The 19,206-nt window shown below is 38.0% G+C and overlaps 1 protein-coding gene across 2 annotated transcripts in view; it reads right to left on the reverse strand.

Annotated features, from left to right (window-relative positions):
- FAM184A (family with sequence similarity 184 member A) overlaps positions 1-19,206 on the reverse strand; it is a 118,632-nt gene that overhangs the window by 31,340 nt on the left and 68,086 nt on the right. For both annotated transcript variants that reach the window (XM_087444039.1, XM_004422266.2), the window contains 3 exons: positions 15,386-15,547; positions 12,155-12,276; positions 11,337-11,487 (listed from right to left, as the gene is read on the reverse strand). In XM_087444039.1, the coding sequence (XP_087300165.1) occupies positions 11,337-11,487; positions 12,155-12,276; positions 15,386-15,547 (435 nt within the window). The remainder of the gene's footprint in view (positions 1-11,336; positions 11,488-12,154; positions 12,277-15,385; positions 15,548-19,206) is intronic.

Raw genomic sequence — 19,206 nt, forward strand, 5'->3', positions numbered from 1 at the left:
AATGGTTATTGAAGGACCTAGAAGAATATTACCGTTCTATGTTCCGCCCAGAAACCTACACTATAATGCTTCAAAGCATTACACTCCGTACTGGTGTAGGTTCATGAAGGATTTCTCTGAGGAGAAATCAGCAGATGAGAACTGAAACACTAACTTGATTGACCCCTAATTTGGGGGCCAGAAATAAAAATGAGATAATCACTGAAAATGTGAGGATTTAATAATAACCTGGTTTTGTACTTGGGGGAAAGGAAGAAGAGGTGCCTTCATATCTTTTCAATCCTATTTCCATTGGAAATTTCCATTGCAAAAACCTACACACTCCCTCCCCTCAAATATGGGGAAAAAACATGATTTCATTTTCAATTGCCTCACTTTTTTGTCTTCCAAAAATACAAAAAAATATTTTAAATTTGTATTATTAATTTGAATAGGAAAGTTCCTGTAAAATGGTTTTTACTTTGAACTCTAATCAAATTTTCAGACAGAACATAATTATCTTTTTTTCATGATGTGATTATTCCTTGGCATGTCACAAACTAAAGCTAGTTTTTATTTGGTAAACAATTTTTTACTAATAACTTAGACTAATAAAGGATATAGTTTATGATACAGTTTACTAGAGTTGAAAAAACAAGCTGAGGGAAAAAAGATTAACTTTCTATTTGATTATTCCATAACTTCTCAGTTTAAACTTTCTCATACTTTTATATATTTTAGTTAATTTTACTTTTTACTTTTTTCTTTATGCTTTCTCATACACAATATTCTTTATATACTAATGAGACAATTAACTTCTCTAGACTTCACAAAACTTGTGAAAATCTGAGGAATTTTTAGTTGTAGTTTTTTTTTACCTCTTTGTATTTCTCAGAACTGCTGTCCTAGTACCAGAAGTTAATCTAAAATGTGTAGTGGGGAGGGCGGGAAGGGTAAAAGAGCACGTGTGTTCAGTGACGGATGGCAACTAGACTTCTGGTGGTGAACATGATGTAGTCTACACAGAAGCTGAAACATGATGTACACCTGAAATTTATATAATGTTATAAACCAGTGTTACCTCAATAAAAAATCAATGAAAGAAAAAGTGAAGTTGATTTTACTTTTCACTCTTTAAGGTATCATCAAACAAAAATACCTATGTTATTTAGGATTCCTGAACTAATTAATAAACTAGACCAATATAACAGATCAGACAGTGGCCTGCTAGGTCTTCCCTTAGGAATTCTAGATTTAGATTTTATACGACAGAAGTACATTTGAACATTTGGAATCTAATCTCATATGGTCACTACCTCTGTCAACATACCTTTGTCAGGCCATGGAAATATCTAAACCAAAAGGCATGGTCGCTAAGCTGTGACCTGGGGTGACTTACATCACAGACCTGGCTACGGCAACCAGGATAGGCACAACTAGTGCTGCTGAGTAGCAGTACCCTTATTGGTTAATACATAAATGAAGTAAGATTTATTTTTTCATTTAAAAAATATTTATTAGAGTACGACTACATTCCAGGAATTATTAAGTACAGAGTGAGACACAGAATTGAATAAGATAGTAAAACAAACATACAAAAAACAAATAAAAAAATTAGAAAGAGTTCATGATAAATATGATAAAACAAAAGGCTGCTGTGATAGGAAATGATTGGAGGTTATACTGGGTTGATGGTAAGGAAAGATCTTTTAGAAGAAGTGACATTTAAACTTTGACTCAATGAAGAAGCCAGCCGCGAAATGAGATGATCTTGGGGGAAGAGTGCACAGGCAAATGGATCAGCTTGCACAAAGGCCCTGAGGTGCAAGTGAGCTGGGAGTGACTACGTGTAGTGTGTATGGGGGGTGTTTTTGAGGCTGAAATGAGATGGGAGATATCTCTGCAGGGGCCAGATGGCTTAAGGTCTTGGAGGACAATGAAGGAGTCAGAACAAGAGCTTTAATTCGATGGGGTGCCCTGAGATAATGTGAAGCAGGGGAATGGCATGATCTGATTTACATCATAGAAGATCACTGAGAGTGTTGTGAAGGACAGTGAAATTGGGAGGCCAGATAGGAGGCTACTGTAATGGTGGCCTGGACTAGTGTTTACTAGGGGAGATGGAAGCAGATGGAGCTGGGGTATGTTTTGGAGGTGGAATAAACAGGACTGACAGATTACACGAGAGAGAAAGGAAAGAGAGAAATCAAAGGATGACTCTTCCGTTTTTGTTTTGAGCAATAAGCAGTGCCAAGAAATGAAGATGATATGATGGGGGTGAGGACTGGGAATCAATACTTCTGAGTCAGACATGCTAAGTTTGAGATGCCTATAGCCAACCAAGTTCGGGTGAAGACAGCAAGGCTGGAGATGTAACTCTGGAAGTCACTGACATATGGATGGTGTTTAAGCCACAAGACTGAATGAGATCCCCCAAGTAAGTGTCTGCTTGAAAGAACATTGGATGAACTAAAAATTTGTATGCAAAAATATTGTTTGGCAAGCATTCTACATGAGCAAGATCCATGTTAATAAAAACTGATGCCCCATATAACAGTCAATTTGTTTCAAAGCATCTTAAGTTTTTTGTTAATTTTTGGGATGATTGGAAAGGGTCTCATGAGATCCTCTTCAACTGATTGGGAACGCTCAGATTCTTCAACACAGAAGGCTTACTGAATGTATTTCAGATTTCTGTTCTTGAAGGATGAATATAATTAGACTTTCAGACAAGCTAAAACTAAAAATGTTGCTGCACTTAATTAGAAATTTAGAGCTTTGTACATAAGAAACTATGCTCTTAGGCGTAATCTCATTGTTCTAAACCTCAGTTTATTCATTTAGAAAATAGCACAAGGTTTTATGGATTTGCAATTTGCAAACGTATTGGAATATAAATATTGAAATCCACTGACTTACAAGCTTTTAGAGGATGAAGACCCTGTCTTAGTCATATTTTATATCCAAAGTGCCTAATTTGGTACCTGGCAAAGAGTAAATGATCAATAAATATTTATTAAAAGACTAAATGAATGATACGGACTTTTATTATCAAGTTAGTTTTTGCTACTCTCTACCTTACTTCTCCCACAATAACAGAAGCAGTAAAGAGAAAATTCTAGATAACTAAAAAAGAAAGAAGCTATTTAGAAAAAATATACATATTGTGCAAAAATCTTGTCAAAGCCAACAGATTCTAAGACTTAGAAATGTATCCTCTCAGAGAAATGAACTAATGAGTATACTAAATATACTAAATATTTGTCCAGAAAATATCAATCTGAACAAAGAAAGACTGCCAGGAGGGAAGCAATATTCATTGACCGGCACCTATCTTGTCCCACTCTATCTTATTCTCCATGCTGCAGCCAGAGTTTTGAAATTACAATACTTGAATATTTCACACTCCTGATTAGTACCTTTCAGTAGCTCCTCATGGCTCTTTAAATAAAGGAGCCATGTTGTTGCCTTGCCAACAAGGCAAACAAGGCCCCACAGGATCTGGCCCTGCCTCCCTCCCCAGCTTCCTAGCTCCCTACTCTCCAGAACACAGGTGTTTGGGGGCTGCCTGAGGGCCTTTGCACACACTGCCCCCTCTGCTCAGAATGCTGTTTTCCTTCCCCTCTTGGCCTGACTCCTGCTTCTCTTCCAGGTCTCAGGTAAAGGATCCCAGACTCAGAGAAGTCTTCTCCAAGTTCCCAGACTAAGTCACCCAGACTGCACACGCTTGTGTACCATGGCTGTAATGAACTAATGTGTCACACTGTTATTTCTATTTGCCTTCCTTTCTCGATTGTAAGCACTAGGAAGGCAGAGATCATTGTGACCCATTACTGGTCTGGCACAGTGCCTGGCATATCAGAAGCACTAAGTTTTTGACAGATGTCAAAATGTCAAATATCAACAGATAGAATAAAATTCTCATTGCTAACAAAAGAAATGTCATTTATTAAATTTCTAACTTCCTTGAAACAATATCTACACTCATCTTACATTGCAATTGAAGTAAAAAATGTTGAAGCTTAATAAAATATTCTAAAATTCAATATTTAATATATAATACTGTAATTTCTTAAAGCAAATTATATAAAGTCTTCTTCTAATATTAATTTCAAGTATATTAATATCTAGAGAAAATCAACTAACAAACTTAAGATTTAGAAGTAAGAGTCACAGCTTTAATAATTCTCCTGAAGCAAAAAATAAGAAAAAGTCATGAACAATTGTTCAATATCTAAACTAAAGTAGTAATAATAGGCATATAAATGAATTTCAGGTGGAAACAAGCTAATGTGTTAGGTAATTCTTATCACTTTTCTCCGAGATTCAGTCTTAAATAACTTTATAATCATACATCCCTTGAACACTTTCAGACCTAAAATCCTTTATTTTTAGGATCTTGTCATATGAAACAGGAATGGATTAGTTCATTTGTTACTACAATGCTATCTACATGTTCTTAAGTATTTTTCAGGTGTGTTCTGGGCCCTAGTACCTCTGAAGGCACACACTGTTGTCTGTATTTCATCACAGGTCTTACTATAGGATTTTGCAGAACAGATACATGCTCAGCACACATTAATAACTACCCAGTATTTTAAACATCTCTTTCAAAGCTAGGCATAGATATCATAGTTCCATCTCTTCACTCTCTTCTCCTAAAGGTGCCAATTTAAGAACTGGATAGACTTAAATTCTAAAAAGGGAGGTTTTGGTAAGGAAAAGAAAATTAAATATTTTTAGATTTGCAAATTAATTCAGGAAACAATTTAGTACTGTTTATCTTAGAAGAAAAAAAATCTCAAGAGGAAGAATACTAACAACATAAGTCTGATAAAAGAGAATATAATATAGTTAAAGTAATAATGTCATTAATTTTTTTGACTGAAGAGAAATTAAAAACAAACTTCCCTATTTACCAAGGCAAATACTGCAAATTAACTTTGAATCCAGGAACTGAAGTAGGAAGAATGAAGAATAACGGACGTTGGTTGGTTTTTGGTAGACTTTAACTCTATTCTGCATCTTCTGAGAAAGCAAAGTTGTGTTACACCTGCTATTCCCACTCTCTGTTTTCGCTGGCTTTTCCCTTTTCTTCATGTTACTACCCTTCACTCTTTCTCCTTCTTCCTTTGACTTCCCTTTTCCTTACCCCAGTGATCTTTTTGCCAGGGTTAAGGCTGGGTCTCTGATGTCTGTTCTACATAGTGTCGTGTCCTCCTCATTTCCAGAGAAGGGATTCGCACCTTCAGGGTCAGCTTCACTGAGCTGTCGCGGCTCAGAGCTTCTGTCAAGGTCTCTGTCTGAGCCGGGAAGAGATGATTATTGCAGGTCCCTTTCTATTCCCTTTACCTCAGAATCCGCTCCCACCTATTCTTCCATTAAAAGGTAGTATTGTTATTCACTTAAAACAGGCATAACAACTGATGAAAATATAATCTTTTTTTAACAGGCAGCAATACAGTTTGTAAAGAGAGAGAATTCCTTCCTTACTGACATAAAACTTCCTAATTTAGGAGTTAAGAGGTGGAGGTGGCAGAATGAGTGCTGGGCTCTAGTGCCAAATTTACTCAGGAGTTTTGTGATCTAAACAGTCTAGACCAGTGCTGTCTAACTGAGCTATAACTGAGAGCCACATGTGTAATTTTAAATATTTTAGTAGCCGTATTAAAAAAAAGGAAAGGTAGGGGCCGGCCCGGTGGCGCAGGCGGTTGGGTGCGCACGTTCCGCTGCGGCGGCCCGGGGTTCGCCGGTTCGGATCCCGGGTGCGCACCGACGCACCGCTTGTTAAGCCATGCTGTGGCGGCGTCCCATATAAAGTGGAGGAAGATGGGCATGGATGTTAGCCCAGGGCCAGTCTTCCTCAGCAAAAAAGAGGAGGATCGGCATTGGATGTTAGCTCAGGGCTGGTCCTCCTCACAAAAAAAAAAAAAAAAAAAAAAGGAAAGGTAAAATTATTTTTAGTCATATATTTAACCCAATATATCCAAAACATTATCATCTCAACATGTAAATATATAAAAAATACTAGTGAGACATTCCATATTCTTTTTTGGTACTAAGTTTTTGAAACCCAGTGTATATCTTACACTGACATCTCAATTTGGATGAACCTCATTTCAAGTGCTCAATAGTCATATGTGGCTAGTAGCTACCATATTAGACAGCACTGGTCTAGAGATCAGAAAGTGGTCCACAACAGCCTCAAGAAACTGGGTTTTCAGCTGCTCTTGATGGAGAGCATTTATTTTAATGCTCTATTTCTTACTCATGTCCTTGCTCTGTCCTACAGAGTGTGAAAATTTCTAAAATATCTTGTGATTGCAAAATCAATACATCTAAAACCAAACTTACCATCTCACCCCCTCAATTAAGGGGCTCACTGTGACTTTCCTGTCTCAGATGATGATCTGCTTTTCATTATCCTGGCTTTAAATCCCGAGGCAACGTTAACATTTCCTTCTCCTTTACCAAAGTATTCCATCAAATTACACGATTTGTTCCTTTATGGTTTCTCTTGTATTCTCAGAGAAATAAACTTAATTCAGGTCCTAATTGGGCAGAATTATTTGTACTTCATATATTTGACAACTTCCTCTTTGGTTGCTGCACCTCACTTTTTGTTCACTCTATTCAACAACTATTGAGTGCCTACTTAAACTGCTGGGGACGCAACACTGAACACCACAGATAAAGATCCAGCTCTCATGGAACTACATTCTAATAGGGAAGAGAATCGACGTGATGCCATGTAGTAATACATGTTTTGAAGAAACACAAATCAGCATAAGGGGACAGAGAGTGATGGAGGGTGCTATTTAGAGAAAGTGGTCAAGAAAGATTTTTTTGAAGAGTTAAGATCTGAGCAGAGAACTGAACAAAGTGAAGGAACAAGCCATGTAGATCTGGGGAGAGTGGGTTCCATGGGCAGAGATTGGCAGATGCAAAGGCCCTGAGATGGATTAAGCTTGGCGTGTGTGTTCCAGGAACTCCAATAGTCCAGTATCACTGTAAAAAAAGAAGGGAGAGAGTGGCAGGAGATTATGTTGGCAATGCACCCAGAGGCCAAATCATGAGGCTCCTGCAGACCACAATAAGAGTGTGGATTGTATTCTAAAGGTGATAGAAAGCCACTGGAGGGTCTGAAGCAGGAGAGTAACATGATCCAACTTAACATTTTAAGAACATCACTTTGGCTGGTTGGAAAATAATTTGTAGGTGGGCATGAATAGAGGCAGGGAGACCAAATGTAGGTTCCAGCTGCAGTACAGGAGAGAACTGCAAGTGGCGTGGACTAGGGTGGTAGTGGAGGAAGTGGTGAGAAATGAGCAGATCCTGGATGTACTCTGAAGAGAGCAGTAGGAAATGCTGATGGACTGGCTGTGCAGTGAGAGAGAGAGGAGTCAGACAGCTGAGCAGTAAACTGGTGGCAGCATCTGGGAGGAACAGTCTGGCTTAGGTTGAGGGGTGATGGAGGGGTGTGTGGTGTGTATTCAGGTGTTCTAACATTTGAATTTAGATATTTATATTGAGATGTCTCCATTTCATTGTCACTTCAGTATCATAGCCATATTAAGCTTCTTAAAATAAAACCATCAGCATGTTACTCCCTTATCCATAACCCTTTGACAGAATCTCACAGCTTATTGAGTAGACTCTGAACTCCTAAGCCTGGAAGTCAAAGTTTTTCACAATGACCTCTCTCCCCAACTGTCTCCACCTCTTGTTTTTCTGTATTCCTCATAGTGCCTGGGAAGTAAGAGAATATTCAATAAAATGTTTGTTGAGTGAATAAAAATATTTGTGTTCATCCTTCACCCTATTCAAGAGTCACACTAAAGCTGACCTCTTCAATGAAATCTTTCCCAATCACACTGGCTATATTACTCTTTCTCCACTCCATACTCCTACCAGTGGAATGTTGGTGAATGTTTGACAGCTCTCTGAAAAATAAAGCCCTGGTTTGTAGCATTTGCTGATATCTGTGGTGTAAAGACTCCCACCATGGATGATTGCAAGTCACCAACATGATGTCCCTGAATATGCAGTTGGGGAGACATGCGCACAATCAGCGGTTGTGACCTGGTAGGAGGCAGTTCCAGTACACCATTGCTCCTACAGTGCAACTGTCCAGACCATTTACAAAGTCACTTACTACACACTGACTTTTATTGTAGACATCTGTATACAAATCTTCCTCCTATTAGATCGTAAATTTGTGGAGGGTAAAAGTTGTGTCATACACATGGCTATAACCAGCTACATGTCCTTGGGGCCTCCAAGTTCAAAATGGAGAGTCAGACCCAAACTATAAAATTCCACAGTTCTATGTCTGAATGATCTGTGTGTCTCCCAAACTTCTCAGTCCACTGCTCTGAATGAGGGCATTGGAATATGAAGTCATATTGGACCCAAAATAAAATGTGCCTTGAAAAAGGTGAAGTAAAGGAATATATGATGGCATTTTAGGATCACAAATAAAAAATATGATCACAGAGGATTCCATATGATCACTCTTCTTTAGACAGAATTGAAGAATAAGAGGGTAGTTCTTTTGCTATAAAGGAATTTGATTAGCTCAGGAAGAATAATTAGTCTTGGACTAAAGTGTAATCATTGGAAAGATAAAAGAATACAATAAGATATTCAAAGAAAACTAAAAAGTATGAAATCAGACTCTGATTGGAGCAGATAATGAAAATATGCTAATCCTCCTCTTTTTGCTGAGGAAGACCGGCTCTGAGCTAACACCTATTGCCAATCCTCCTCCTTTTTTTTTCCCCCCAAAGCCCCAGTAGATAGTTGTATGTCATAGTTGCACATCCTTCTAGTTGCTGTATGTGGGATGCGGCCGCAGCATGGCCGGAGAAGCGGTGCATCGGTGCGCGCCCGGGATCCGAACCCGGGCCACCAGTAGCGGAGCGCATGCACTTAACCGCTAAGCCACGGGGCCAGCCCCTGGAAAATTTCTTAAGGTGAACAACATCTGATTCAAGAAAAGTAAAATTCTTATGATTTTCTATGCCCATTTTTTGATAGGTAGGCCATGAGGGCTAGTTTAAAGCAAATTTAACTCACAAGAGTTTAAATTCACATGAAGACAAATTTTATTTTGTCTTTGCTCTAAGTAGGATGAAATACAGGGGAGCTAAGGCACAAAAATAGACTCGTGTTCAGTTCACTCAGAAATAGTTAAAATATGTGAAAACACAGATCCTTTGACACTTTTCATAATATATGCTTCTGCCTAAAGCCTGGCTGTTCCAATTCCATCCCCCGCTCTTACTCCTTTAATATCACAAACCCCAAGCCAGGTCTGTTTTCCCCCAGTGCGGAGGGGGCTGGCTGTGCTGGTCGGGGGATGCGCGAGGCCAGCAGCAGTAAGGAGTGTGAAATGTTGTAGGGTCAGGGCGGGGGGCAGAGGCCACGAGGAACTGGGCTCAGCAGGAGTCAGGCAAGTGGAGGGTGGTGGTGCAGGCGTCAGAGCACAGGCTCTAGGAGTCCATCCCAAAGAGTCCAGAGAACAAGACCCAAAGGGCCAATACGGAGGCGTCCCGTGTCCAGGACAAAGTGCCATTACAAAGTCCGCTGGGCCTGCTATAACTTCTTGTCATCTCATATGTCTGGAAAGAGTGAAACCTTGATAACATAATACCCACTTTCACTTTAATATGGAATCCCTTGTTTAGTTTTCTTAACTTTCTTTGGGCACAGATCATCTAGGAGTGCAACCGCCATTTGCCAGCTTATGTACAGTAATGTGTAAGCTCTATACGCCTTAGAAGCGGGGAGAAAGGAAGATATCGTAATTTTGGAAATGGCCTGATGGCCCAAAGCATCATAGATAGTTTTACCTTTGGAGGCAGTTAATTCCTAGTTATCTTGATATTTATGGTTAAACTGCTTTGAAAACTGATTAAAAAGCTGGCAGAAATTGGACCCAATATGTAATAAATTATTTTATAATACATAGAACTACAAGATGTAAAGCATTACGTTCTCTCAAGAATGAACAACGCAGAATAGACATCCAAAAAAAGAAAGAAAAGAATAACAGAGAAGCATGGATGAAATCTGACAATTTAATACAAGAGAGATTAAATGAATAACGAATAAAATAATTTAATAGAAAATAAGTGGGATAAGTGGTGGGCTCTCTTTACACTGCTGAATCTAGCCAAAAATTATCTATGTTCAATACTGTCTTATTGAAAAACAAAGCAGACTTTTAGGGATGTTTTTCATTTTTATCATATAATTGACCTAATTAAATCTTCCTAAGTACAAAATATCCTAGAGGAGTAGCACCACTCTACCCAGTCAAGTCTGTCATTCTAGGTCCCTAAGTAGGAATGTGAAATAAGTATACAGAAGGTAACTAATAAGCAATGCTAACATGGTTAGCATTGTTTCCTTGTTCTTATTTTTGTCAGAGTTTCAAAGGTTTCAAATTTATTCACAAAAACTCATATATACATGTATGTATACTCCCCTTTCAGAGTTACATTATAAATTATGAAATACCAGACACAAATTGGCAGGCCCCAAGTACTCTTAAAAGTCACTGCATGTATGTACCTATGTAACAAATCATCTTACAAAAAGCCTATCCTGTTTATTTTGAAATTCACCATGATCACAAAAAGAAAGATAACAGCGGATTCCTAGCACTAAATTACTGAGCTGCTTCTCAGCTGAGTTCTGCGCTTACTTATCAACTGGTGACTCACGCAGTCAGTCCTATTTAATTACTGGCTTGGAAGGAGAATGCTGAGAATGCATAAATTTAGAAGTTATGTAAATGAGTGAAAATGTGCATATTCTTTTAATTATAGTTATAAATGCTATGGAAATAAGGGAGCATGACATAAGAAGACAGATTAGGACTACCACCCCCTTTCGTTTATATCATTCTGAAGCATAACAGGTAACATCCTATTGGTGAAAAAGAAGTAAATTGCTCATTTCTCATAAGTGGTTTTAGGCAATCATGATACATTTAATAAATTTTACCTTCCATTGCCCAAATGGTATCTAATGGCTTGAAAAAAGATTTTATACTTTCAAAAAACAGGTAACATTTCCATTTAAAACCTCTAATGTGCTCAGTTCAAATATTAAACTAAAAAACTGTAAATTCTTCTCAGTATTTAGGACTGCATATGTAACATAATTATTTAGCACAATGTTTCCTAAGTTTATAAATATGTCTCCTTGATTTTATACATTTTAAAATTTTAAGTTTGCCCTATGAAAAATACCAAATACAGTGAATTAACATACAGTGTTTCACAATATTTCCCTAGCTAGAAATGTCAAGGAAAATGAACCTTCATAAAGTACAGACTAGTAATTACCTGGTTTAAGAGATCTTCCACTTTCTTCTGCCATGAATCCCTGGCTGCATTTTTCTCTCGCTCTTTTAACTGCAAAAGTTGAGACATTGCTGACTTCTTATCCTCTTCATGTTGAAGTCTTAACTCTTCACGAAGTTTAGAACACTCTTGTCTAAAATAAAACAAATGCATTTACTTTGTAAAGAGAATTATTCCTCTCAATAATTGTAATACAGTCACGCACCATGTAACAATGTTTTGGTTAACGACGGTACACATAAACGACAGTGGTCCCATAAGATTAGTGCCATGGAGACTAGATGTGTAGTAGGCTATACCATCTAGGTTTGTGTAAGTACCCTCTATGCTGTTCCCACAATGACGAAATCACCTAATGACGCATTTTTCAGAACGTATCCCTGTCGTTAGGCAGGTGTTCTAAGTATTTAATTAACCCTCCTCAAAAGTCTGTGACTCAGAGTAAGAGTAGATTATTTTATAGTTAAGGACTATGAGGTAAATTGGTAACTAACCCAAGATCACTGATTTATCAATTTATCAATGGCAGAATAGGTACTAGAACAAATAAGTCTTCTCACTTCAGGTTACTACTTGGCCTATTTTATAGTCAAGGAAACGAAATCAGAAAAAAGTAAATCTATATTTAAGCAGACTAAAAGAGTTCTAATTTCTCTGCATCTAATCACAGGAAAAATTCATTATATTTAATGAACTTTTGCTAATCTGCTTTAATAATAAGACAATATGAGCCATATAACAGAACAACATTTGTTGCATATCTCTATTGGTAAGATTACACTACAGAGTGAAAAACGTACCTAAGATTTTCAGTCCACTTTATTTCTAAGTCGTGGGCCATTCTGTCCACTCTGAGCTTCTCTTCTTCTTTCATGGCAGCAAGTGTTTCTTCATGCTGTTGCCTTTCTTGTTCTAGCTCACCCTGAAGAACAAAAACTTTTCAATGAAGACTAATCATCAAAAGCAAAGTCACTGCTGGTTATTTCAAATAAGTAGAATGCTTGCATTTTAACGTTTAAATTCTTACAGCACAATAATTAATAGTGCTGGGAATGACAATTGCTTGAGATTTTCTGACCATAAAATACACGGAACACATTTTATATTTTAAATGTCTTTGTCTAAACTATTTAAAATAATTTGTAAAATTATAAGCCTTAATAAAATATAGTTTGAAGTCAGCATAATTAATCATCTTAACTAAACCTTCCATATCACAGGTATCTAACAATATATTGATTATTCAATTATCTTCACAGGTACACACATTACATAGACAGATATGTTATGCAATTTCATTCATATTCTTATTTAAAAGTATGCTATTTATTCAGAGCTTAAGCTGTATAGCTGTACCCCACTGACATGACTGAAATAATTATAAGAAATTTAGTCTATTTGTATTATGTAACTTCAAAGCAGTGGTCCATATGTTTATTGTTATAGTAATATCATATGATACATATGAAATCCCCGTAAATTGGCATAAATCAAGTGGCTCTATGGAACCTGGGGCTAGAGGTGACCTGTTTGGGCAGCACTGACAACCATCGGTCCCTGCCAGCAGCACAGCAGCTCTGCGCGTACAAGAGAAGAGGAACAGATGATGGTCCATCCTTCTGTCACCCGGTGACCTTCCTGGCTCACTCCCCTGCTAACAGCAGGTGCTGTAGCAGTTGCTGAGGGGCGTATCCAGGTTAGTGGGGAAGAAGCAAGGCAGTGTTGAAACTGTCATCCTACATGGCTGACCCGGCCATTAGGCAGTAAGTACCGAAAACTGAATTCAACCATCTTAGCCAACTGTCCTTTTCTCTAAGTATTCTGCCACTAGGAATTACGTTTTCCACCAAAGGCAACATTAAATGGAGTAGAATTACTTAAAAAGTACTTCTTTTACTGAATGCCAAGCCCCTTATTAGACATTATTGGGGCAGGAAAACGTAAAGAAAACACGTGCTCTTAAGGAGCTTACCCAAAGTTGGGGTAAACTGTGACGCAGTACCCATACTTTCTCAATTAAAACTGTCTAGCAGAACAGAAAATGAACAGTTATAAGGTTTGGCTTCAAATTTTTATTATGTTCTGCTATTTGACAGAAGAACAAAGTAAATACGAGCACGGATCTTGAAGAAATGAAACTGAATCCATAAGTCCAATTCTCAGTGCCAGGATGGGGTGGGGTGGCAGCAACCTGGATAAAACACCTGAAGGCAGGAGGTGGGTGTGCACCCCGGTGAGGGATGCAGACCCTCCCTCCAGGACACCATATCACAACCACCTATATTCTACCAACATTCGCTAGAAACATCTCAACTGTTTTTTTTGTTTTTTGTGAGGAAGATCAGCCCCAAGCTAACATCTATCAATCCTCCTCTTTTTGCTGAGGAAGACTAGCCCTGGGCCAACACCCGTGCCCATCCTCCTCCACTCCATATGGGATGCCGCCACAGCACGGCCCGACAAGTGGTGCATTGGTGCACGCCCGGGATCTGAACTGGCGAACCCCGGGCCACTGCAGCGGAGCGCGCGCACTCAACCGCTTGCGCCACCAACCCGGCCCTCAACTGCTTATTTTTAAATACATTTTTCTACCTTAAAATATCATTTTCCTGTTATTTTGGACAATGGAAAAAGCACCTCTTAATACAGTTTAGTCATATAGTTCACCTTCATGCCACAGAATGCTAACACTGAGATTATAGTCGATGTGTTTGGCATCACATAAATTAAATATATCAAGTTGTGTATTATACCAGTTCTAAATTCCAACCTATTCCTTGTTACATATTAACATTGTCATATCACATAGCAACTAGAGACAGGTACACAGAAGGAAAAGAAGATTCAAAGAGAATGAAATAATCTGTTTCTTTTGTTACAGAATTTAAAAACAATGTAATTAGTATTCAAGGTGTATATATATAGAGAGAGAGAATATAATTATATCTTAGCTAAAATATAAGTGGCATTATATATGCACCATACACACAAGGTACCTCCACTAAAGTGCCCTTGTTTACATGCTTTTGAAATGTCAATTCTAAGCTAAAAAAATAAAATTTAAAATAATATTAAAAATAAAAGGCAACATATACTGAGTGTTTATTTATTTTGCTAGCACTGTGCTGAAATGTTTTATCTCACTGAATTATTACAATTGTGGTGTAAAGTGTATTATTATCCCCCACCCCTCCTGCATTGTTCAAATGAATAGTTATACAGCAAGTTGTGGATCCAGAATGCACACCCAACCAGTCTGACTTCAGAGCCCACGTTATAATCACCTGTCTGAAAGAAAGAGTAAGAACTCCTGGCTACTACTCCCGTTTTTACGGATTCTTTTCTCTACTGTCTAAGGCAGTCGAAATATTTGCTCTGCTCCATGAGAAGGGAAAGGGAAAGACAGAGCCTTTCTGAAATTTGTAGGTCTCAGAGAATCACTTAGTTGCCATATATGAGCAGCTCTTACCAATAAAAGAATTGTGCGTACTAATTGTTATGGGCCGAACTGTGTCCCTCAAAATATATGTGGAAGTCCCAACCCCCTAGTACCTCAGAATGTGACCTTATTTGGAAATAGGGTCAGAGCAGCTGTGATTAGTTAAGAGGAAGTCATCCTGGAGTAGAGTGAGCCCTTAATCCAATGTGACTGGTGTCCTTATAAGAAGATGGGAAGACACAGAAAGGATGCCATGTAAAGACAGAGGGAGAGAGGGAAGTTATGCTGCCACAAGCCAAGGAATGCCGGGGTCTACCATGAGCTGGAAAAGGCCAGGAAGGATCCTCAGAGGTTTAAGAGGGAGAATGGCCCTGACAACACCTTGATCTTGGACCTTCAGCCTTCAGAACTGTGAGAAAATAAATTCCTGGTGTTTTAAGCCACCTACTTTGTAGTATTTTGTTATGGAAGCCCTAGGAAAATAATACATTAATTATACACAATGTGGTGATTACAATCACCTCCAAGCAAAGTGACTACATTATATTTTTACCCTGCTGCTGTTTAGATTGTAGCAGAATTATGAAATTACCTCAACATTTAAGAGAGCATCCTTGGTCTCCTTCAGCCTGCCTTTAGTCAAGTCAAGCTCATTCTGAAGTCTTTCCTGGGAGTCCTGAAGACTGGCAATGAGTCCTTCCGCAGAGCCAAGACCTTGTTCGCTCTTCCTCACCAGATCCTGGAGGCGGCCAATCTGTAAGTAAGTAGAGGACTTAACACACCTCGTTAACTGACCAGCGAACAGTCACGTTTTTCTTCTTAAAGTCTTTTCTTTAGTTGTAATTTTACTGAATGGATCTTTCTTGATGAATTTGGAAGAAGCATTCAATCGTGATAGCCTTCATCTGTTGCTTTTTGAAAAAAACCTCCATATTTATGATTTTCCTTTTTCATGACAACCATGTAAATAAATAGATATACCTCAAGCTCCCCATTTAACAAAGAGAATTCCTAGTTCTATCATATCATCAAATACCTATAAAAAGGAACTGAAGCAAGGTAAAGATTACATCAAAGACCGAGGAAAAAATGTATTTTTTAAGTAAAAATATTTTTAAAACTGTTCTTTAAAAGTGAATTACTTATATGTCATTTGAGCCCAGTCCTCCTGCTATTTATAAAGGTGATAAATTTCAGCCAATATTGATAAACTGGTAAATGCATCATAAATTAAAGTTGCGATTTCTGTGTTTCCATACAAAATTTGTCTCATGAAATTGTTAAGAGTTAAATTTATACACTCTTGAAATTAGAAGCTAATAGACAATTTGTTGATTAAGCAGATCCACATCCTCAAATTATGAGAACTAAAATCTATAAATGAAATACTTTAAATTATCTAGGAAAACACTATGAAGTACAAATCTCATTTTTATAAAATGGCCAAGCCTATCAAAACTCTACAAAATGAAAACTGGTAATTTAAAAATAATATCTGGGGCCGGCCCCGTGGCTTAGCGGTTAAGTGCGTGCGCTGCACTGCTGGCGGCCCGGGTTCGGATCCCGGGTGCGCACTGCCGACGCACTGCTTCTCTGGCCATGCTGAGGCCGCGTCCCACATACAGTAACTAGAAGGCTGTGCAACTATGACATACAACTATCTACTGGGGCTTTGGGGGAAAAAAATAAATAAATAAAAATTAAAAAAAAAAAAATCTGAATATTTCTCATTGTAAATACAGACATCACCAAGAAAACTATGCAAATTCTCCAACCCCCTCTCTGACCCACAATCCTCCCCCAGCCCCCACCAGGACCTTCCTGTCCCCTCTCCATGCAGGTATATGCTGATCAAGTCTGATAATGGTAGCACTTATCTTGTTAGTATCTTTAAAGGGATGCTAAATTAACCTTACAAAATGAGTCGGGAGCCCCCCATTTTTTCTGTGCATAGAAATATTTTCATAGCAAAAGATTTATCAGTTTCTTGAAAGTTTAGTAAAATTCATCCATTAAAAACCCGTGGGCCTAGTGCATTTCTAGATACATGTTGGACTGTTTAATTTCTTTCATGGTTATAATTGGTTTGGTCAGGTTTTTCAAGTACTTCAAGTCATTTTAGAAATTTAAATTTTCATACGAAGATATCTTTTTTCTAATTTTTAAAATGTACTGGTGTATTTGTATATAGTATTCATTTAAAATGTTTATAATTTTCTCTGTCACTGTATTTATGTCCCCTATCGCTATTCTATATTGCTTACTTGTATCTTCTCTACTTTTTGTGTTGATCTGGCTTGCCATAAATGTGTACTATAGTGATGAATGAATGAATGAATGTAACCAAAAGCAGCTGTAACAGAGCTGAAAGAGTACTGAACTTAGCAGAAAATCTAGTTTTAGGTTCCTGGTCTGCCACTATAAAATAGGAGTAATAATACCTACCTCACAGAGTTATTATAATAATTAATTTCAAGGATATATGGGAAAAGATTCTTTAACTAGAAAGGAACATACAAATATCAGGTACCAATCAATAAGAAAGGGATAACCATATTTATCAACATAGAGAATTTTCTTCCACAATCCAGAAAATTTTCAGATGAATAAGAGTTACACATACAAATGCTATACATGAAAAAAATTAGAACGATATTCTAGTTACCACATAAAGAATTAAAAGAAAGGCTCTGTTCAAGAAACTAAGACTCTAGAAACAGAAGGAATACGTTTTAACAGGCAAAAACTTTAAAATTCTGCACAAATATAATAAGCAAAAAAGTGATAAACATAGCAATTAAAGTTTGTTTTCTAAAATATAATAAAAATGTATACATGTGTAAGACATCTGTTGTCTGCCAATATCAAAATCTCCTTTAGTCATCTGGGGAATCTCCCCTTCTTCCCTATCAGTTCACGTGGTCTCACCAGGGCTTCAACCCGAACTTCAGGACTGAAGCGCTTCATAGAAGTGTGAACCAATAAGGTCGTCTCATTTTGTCATCCGTGGGAACTGGATCAGGGCACGCACACAGTTTAAGCTTATCTACTCACAATGATCTCAGGGCTTCTTAAGGAGTTCCTAAAAAAGTTTCTTTTCCAGTTGCACATGTACTAAGGGAATGTATAACTAAAGCATGAAGTCAACACAAAGAGAGCAAATCCAACTCAACAGAAAAAGAGAAACTGAGTTCCAGCGTCACCAATTTCAATTCTGAATCTGGTCAGGTCTGATGCGAACATTACCCTGGACTTTTTAGTCACATGATGCAATAATTTCCTTAGGACAGTCTGAGTTGGGATTTCTGTCATTTGCAATAGAGATCAACTCAGATTCTTGTTGATAGCGTGCATTATTGAGGGAACACCGTTAAGTAGAAACCTCCTTTCTGGAATATCTATCCATGCTTGCTCTTCTCTAGTCCATTCTCCTTGCAACCCCAGAGTCAATTTTTTGTAAATTACAAACATGGACACGAGTGTAGATCCCGCCCCCAACCAGGCATCCACATATTTGTACTTAGAATCTTCCAAATGCTTCCTGTTTCCCTCAGGATAACATCCAAAATCTTTTATGCGGTTTACAAGGCCTCCACGGCAGAGCCCCTGCCTAACTCTCCAGCCTCAGCGCGGCAACTCTCCTCCTTGGTCTTTATACTCATTGGGAAGACGAGTGGCACTGTGGTGAAGAACTGAGTTCTGAAGTCATACCTCCTGGATTGAAATTCTGGTGTTACCCACTTACTAAGTGACTTGGGCAAGATACATAAACTTTGTGTGACTCAGTAACTAATATTTACTGCATAGGGTTATTGTGAAAATGAAAGGACTGAACAGTATGAAGGAGAGACTATATAAAATAATGCCTGGGACCCAGTAAGAACTAAATAAATATTAATTATTATTATTGTTGCTATCACATTCCACCTATACTGGTATCCCTCCAATTCCTAGAAACTTCTCATGCCTGAGGGCCTTTGCATAAGCTTTCCTCAGTTTATTCTTCTGGCAAACCTGTTAATTGTTTACCACCATTTTGCAGTATGGGTCACACTTGTAATTACTTGTGTCTGTATCTGTTTCTCCATGCTGGTAGGGACCATATCTGACTTATCCACCACTGTCCCCACAGTGCCTAACACAGTGCTTTTGGTGCCAAAAGACATTCATTTATTGAATAAATGAATGAGTTAAGAACAGAAAAAGTTCACATATACTTACTAGCAATTAAGAATAAATAAAATCTCTTTACCATCTCAAGCTGTAGGTATTTAACTCCTAAAAGGACCCTCAATGCCTGGTACCTCGTATTGTACCAGGGCGGCTGCTAGGCCATGTGACACTTCTAAGCAGAAAAAGGCAATCCCCCCACAGCTCTGGAAGCAGCTCCAGAACATGGAAAGAGGAACAAAA

This window comes from Ceratotherium simum, chromosome 19, assembly GCF_057802395.1.
Source record: "Ceratotherium simum simum isolate JZ-2026a chromosome 19, ASM5780239v1, whole genome shotgun sequence".
Classification (NCBI taxonomy): domain Eukaryota; kingdom Metazoa; phylum Chordata; class Mammalia; order Perissodactyla; family Rhinocerotidae; genus Ceratotherium; species Ceratotherium simum.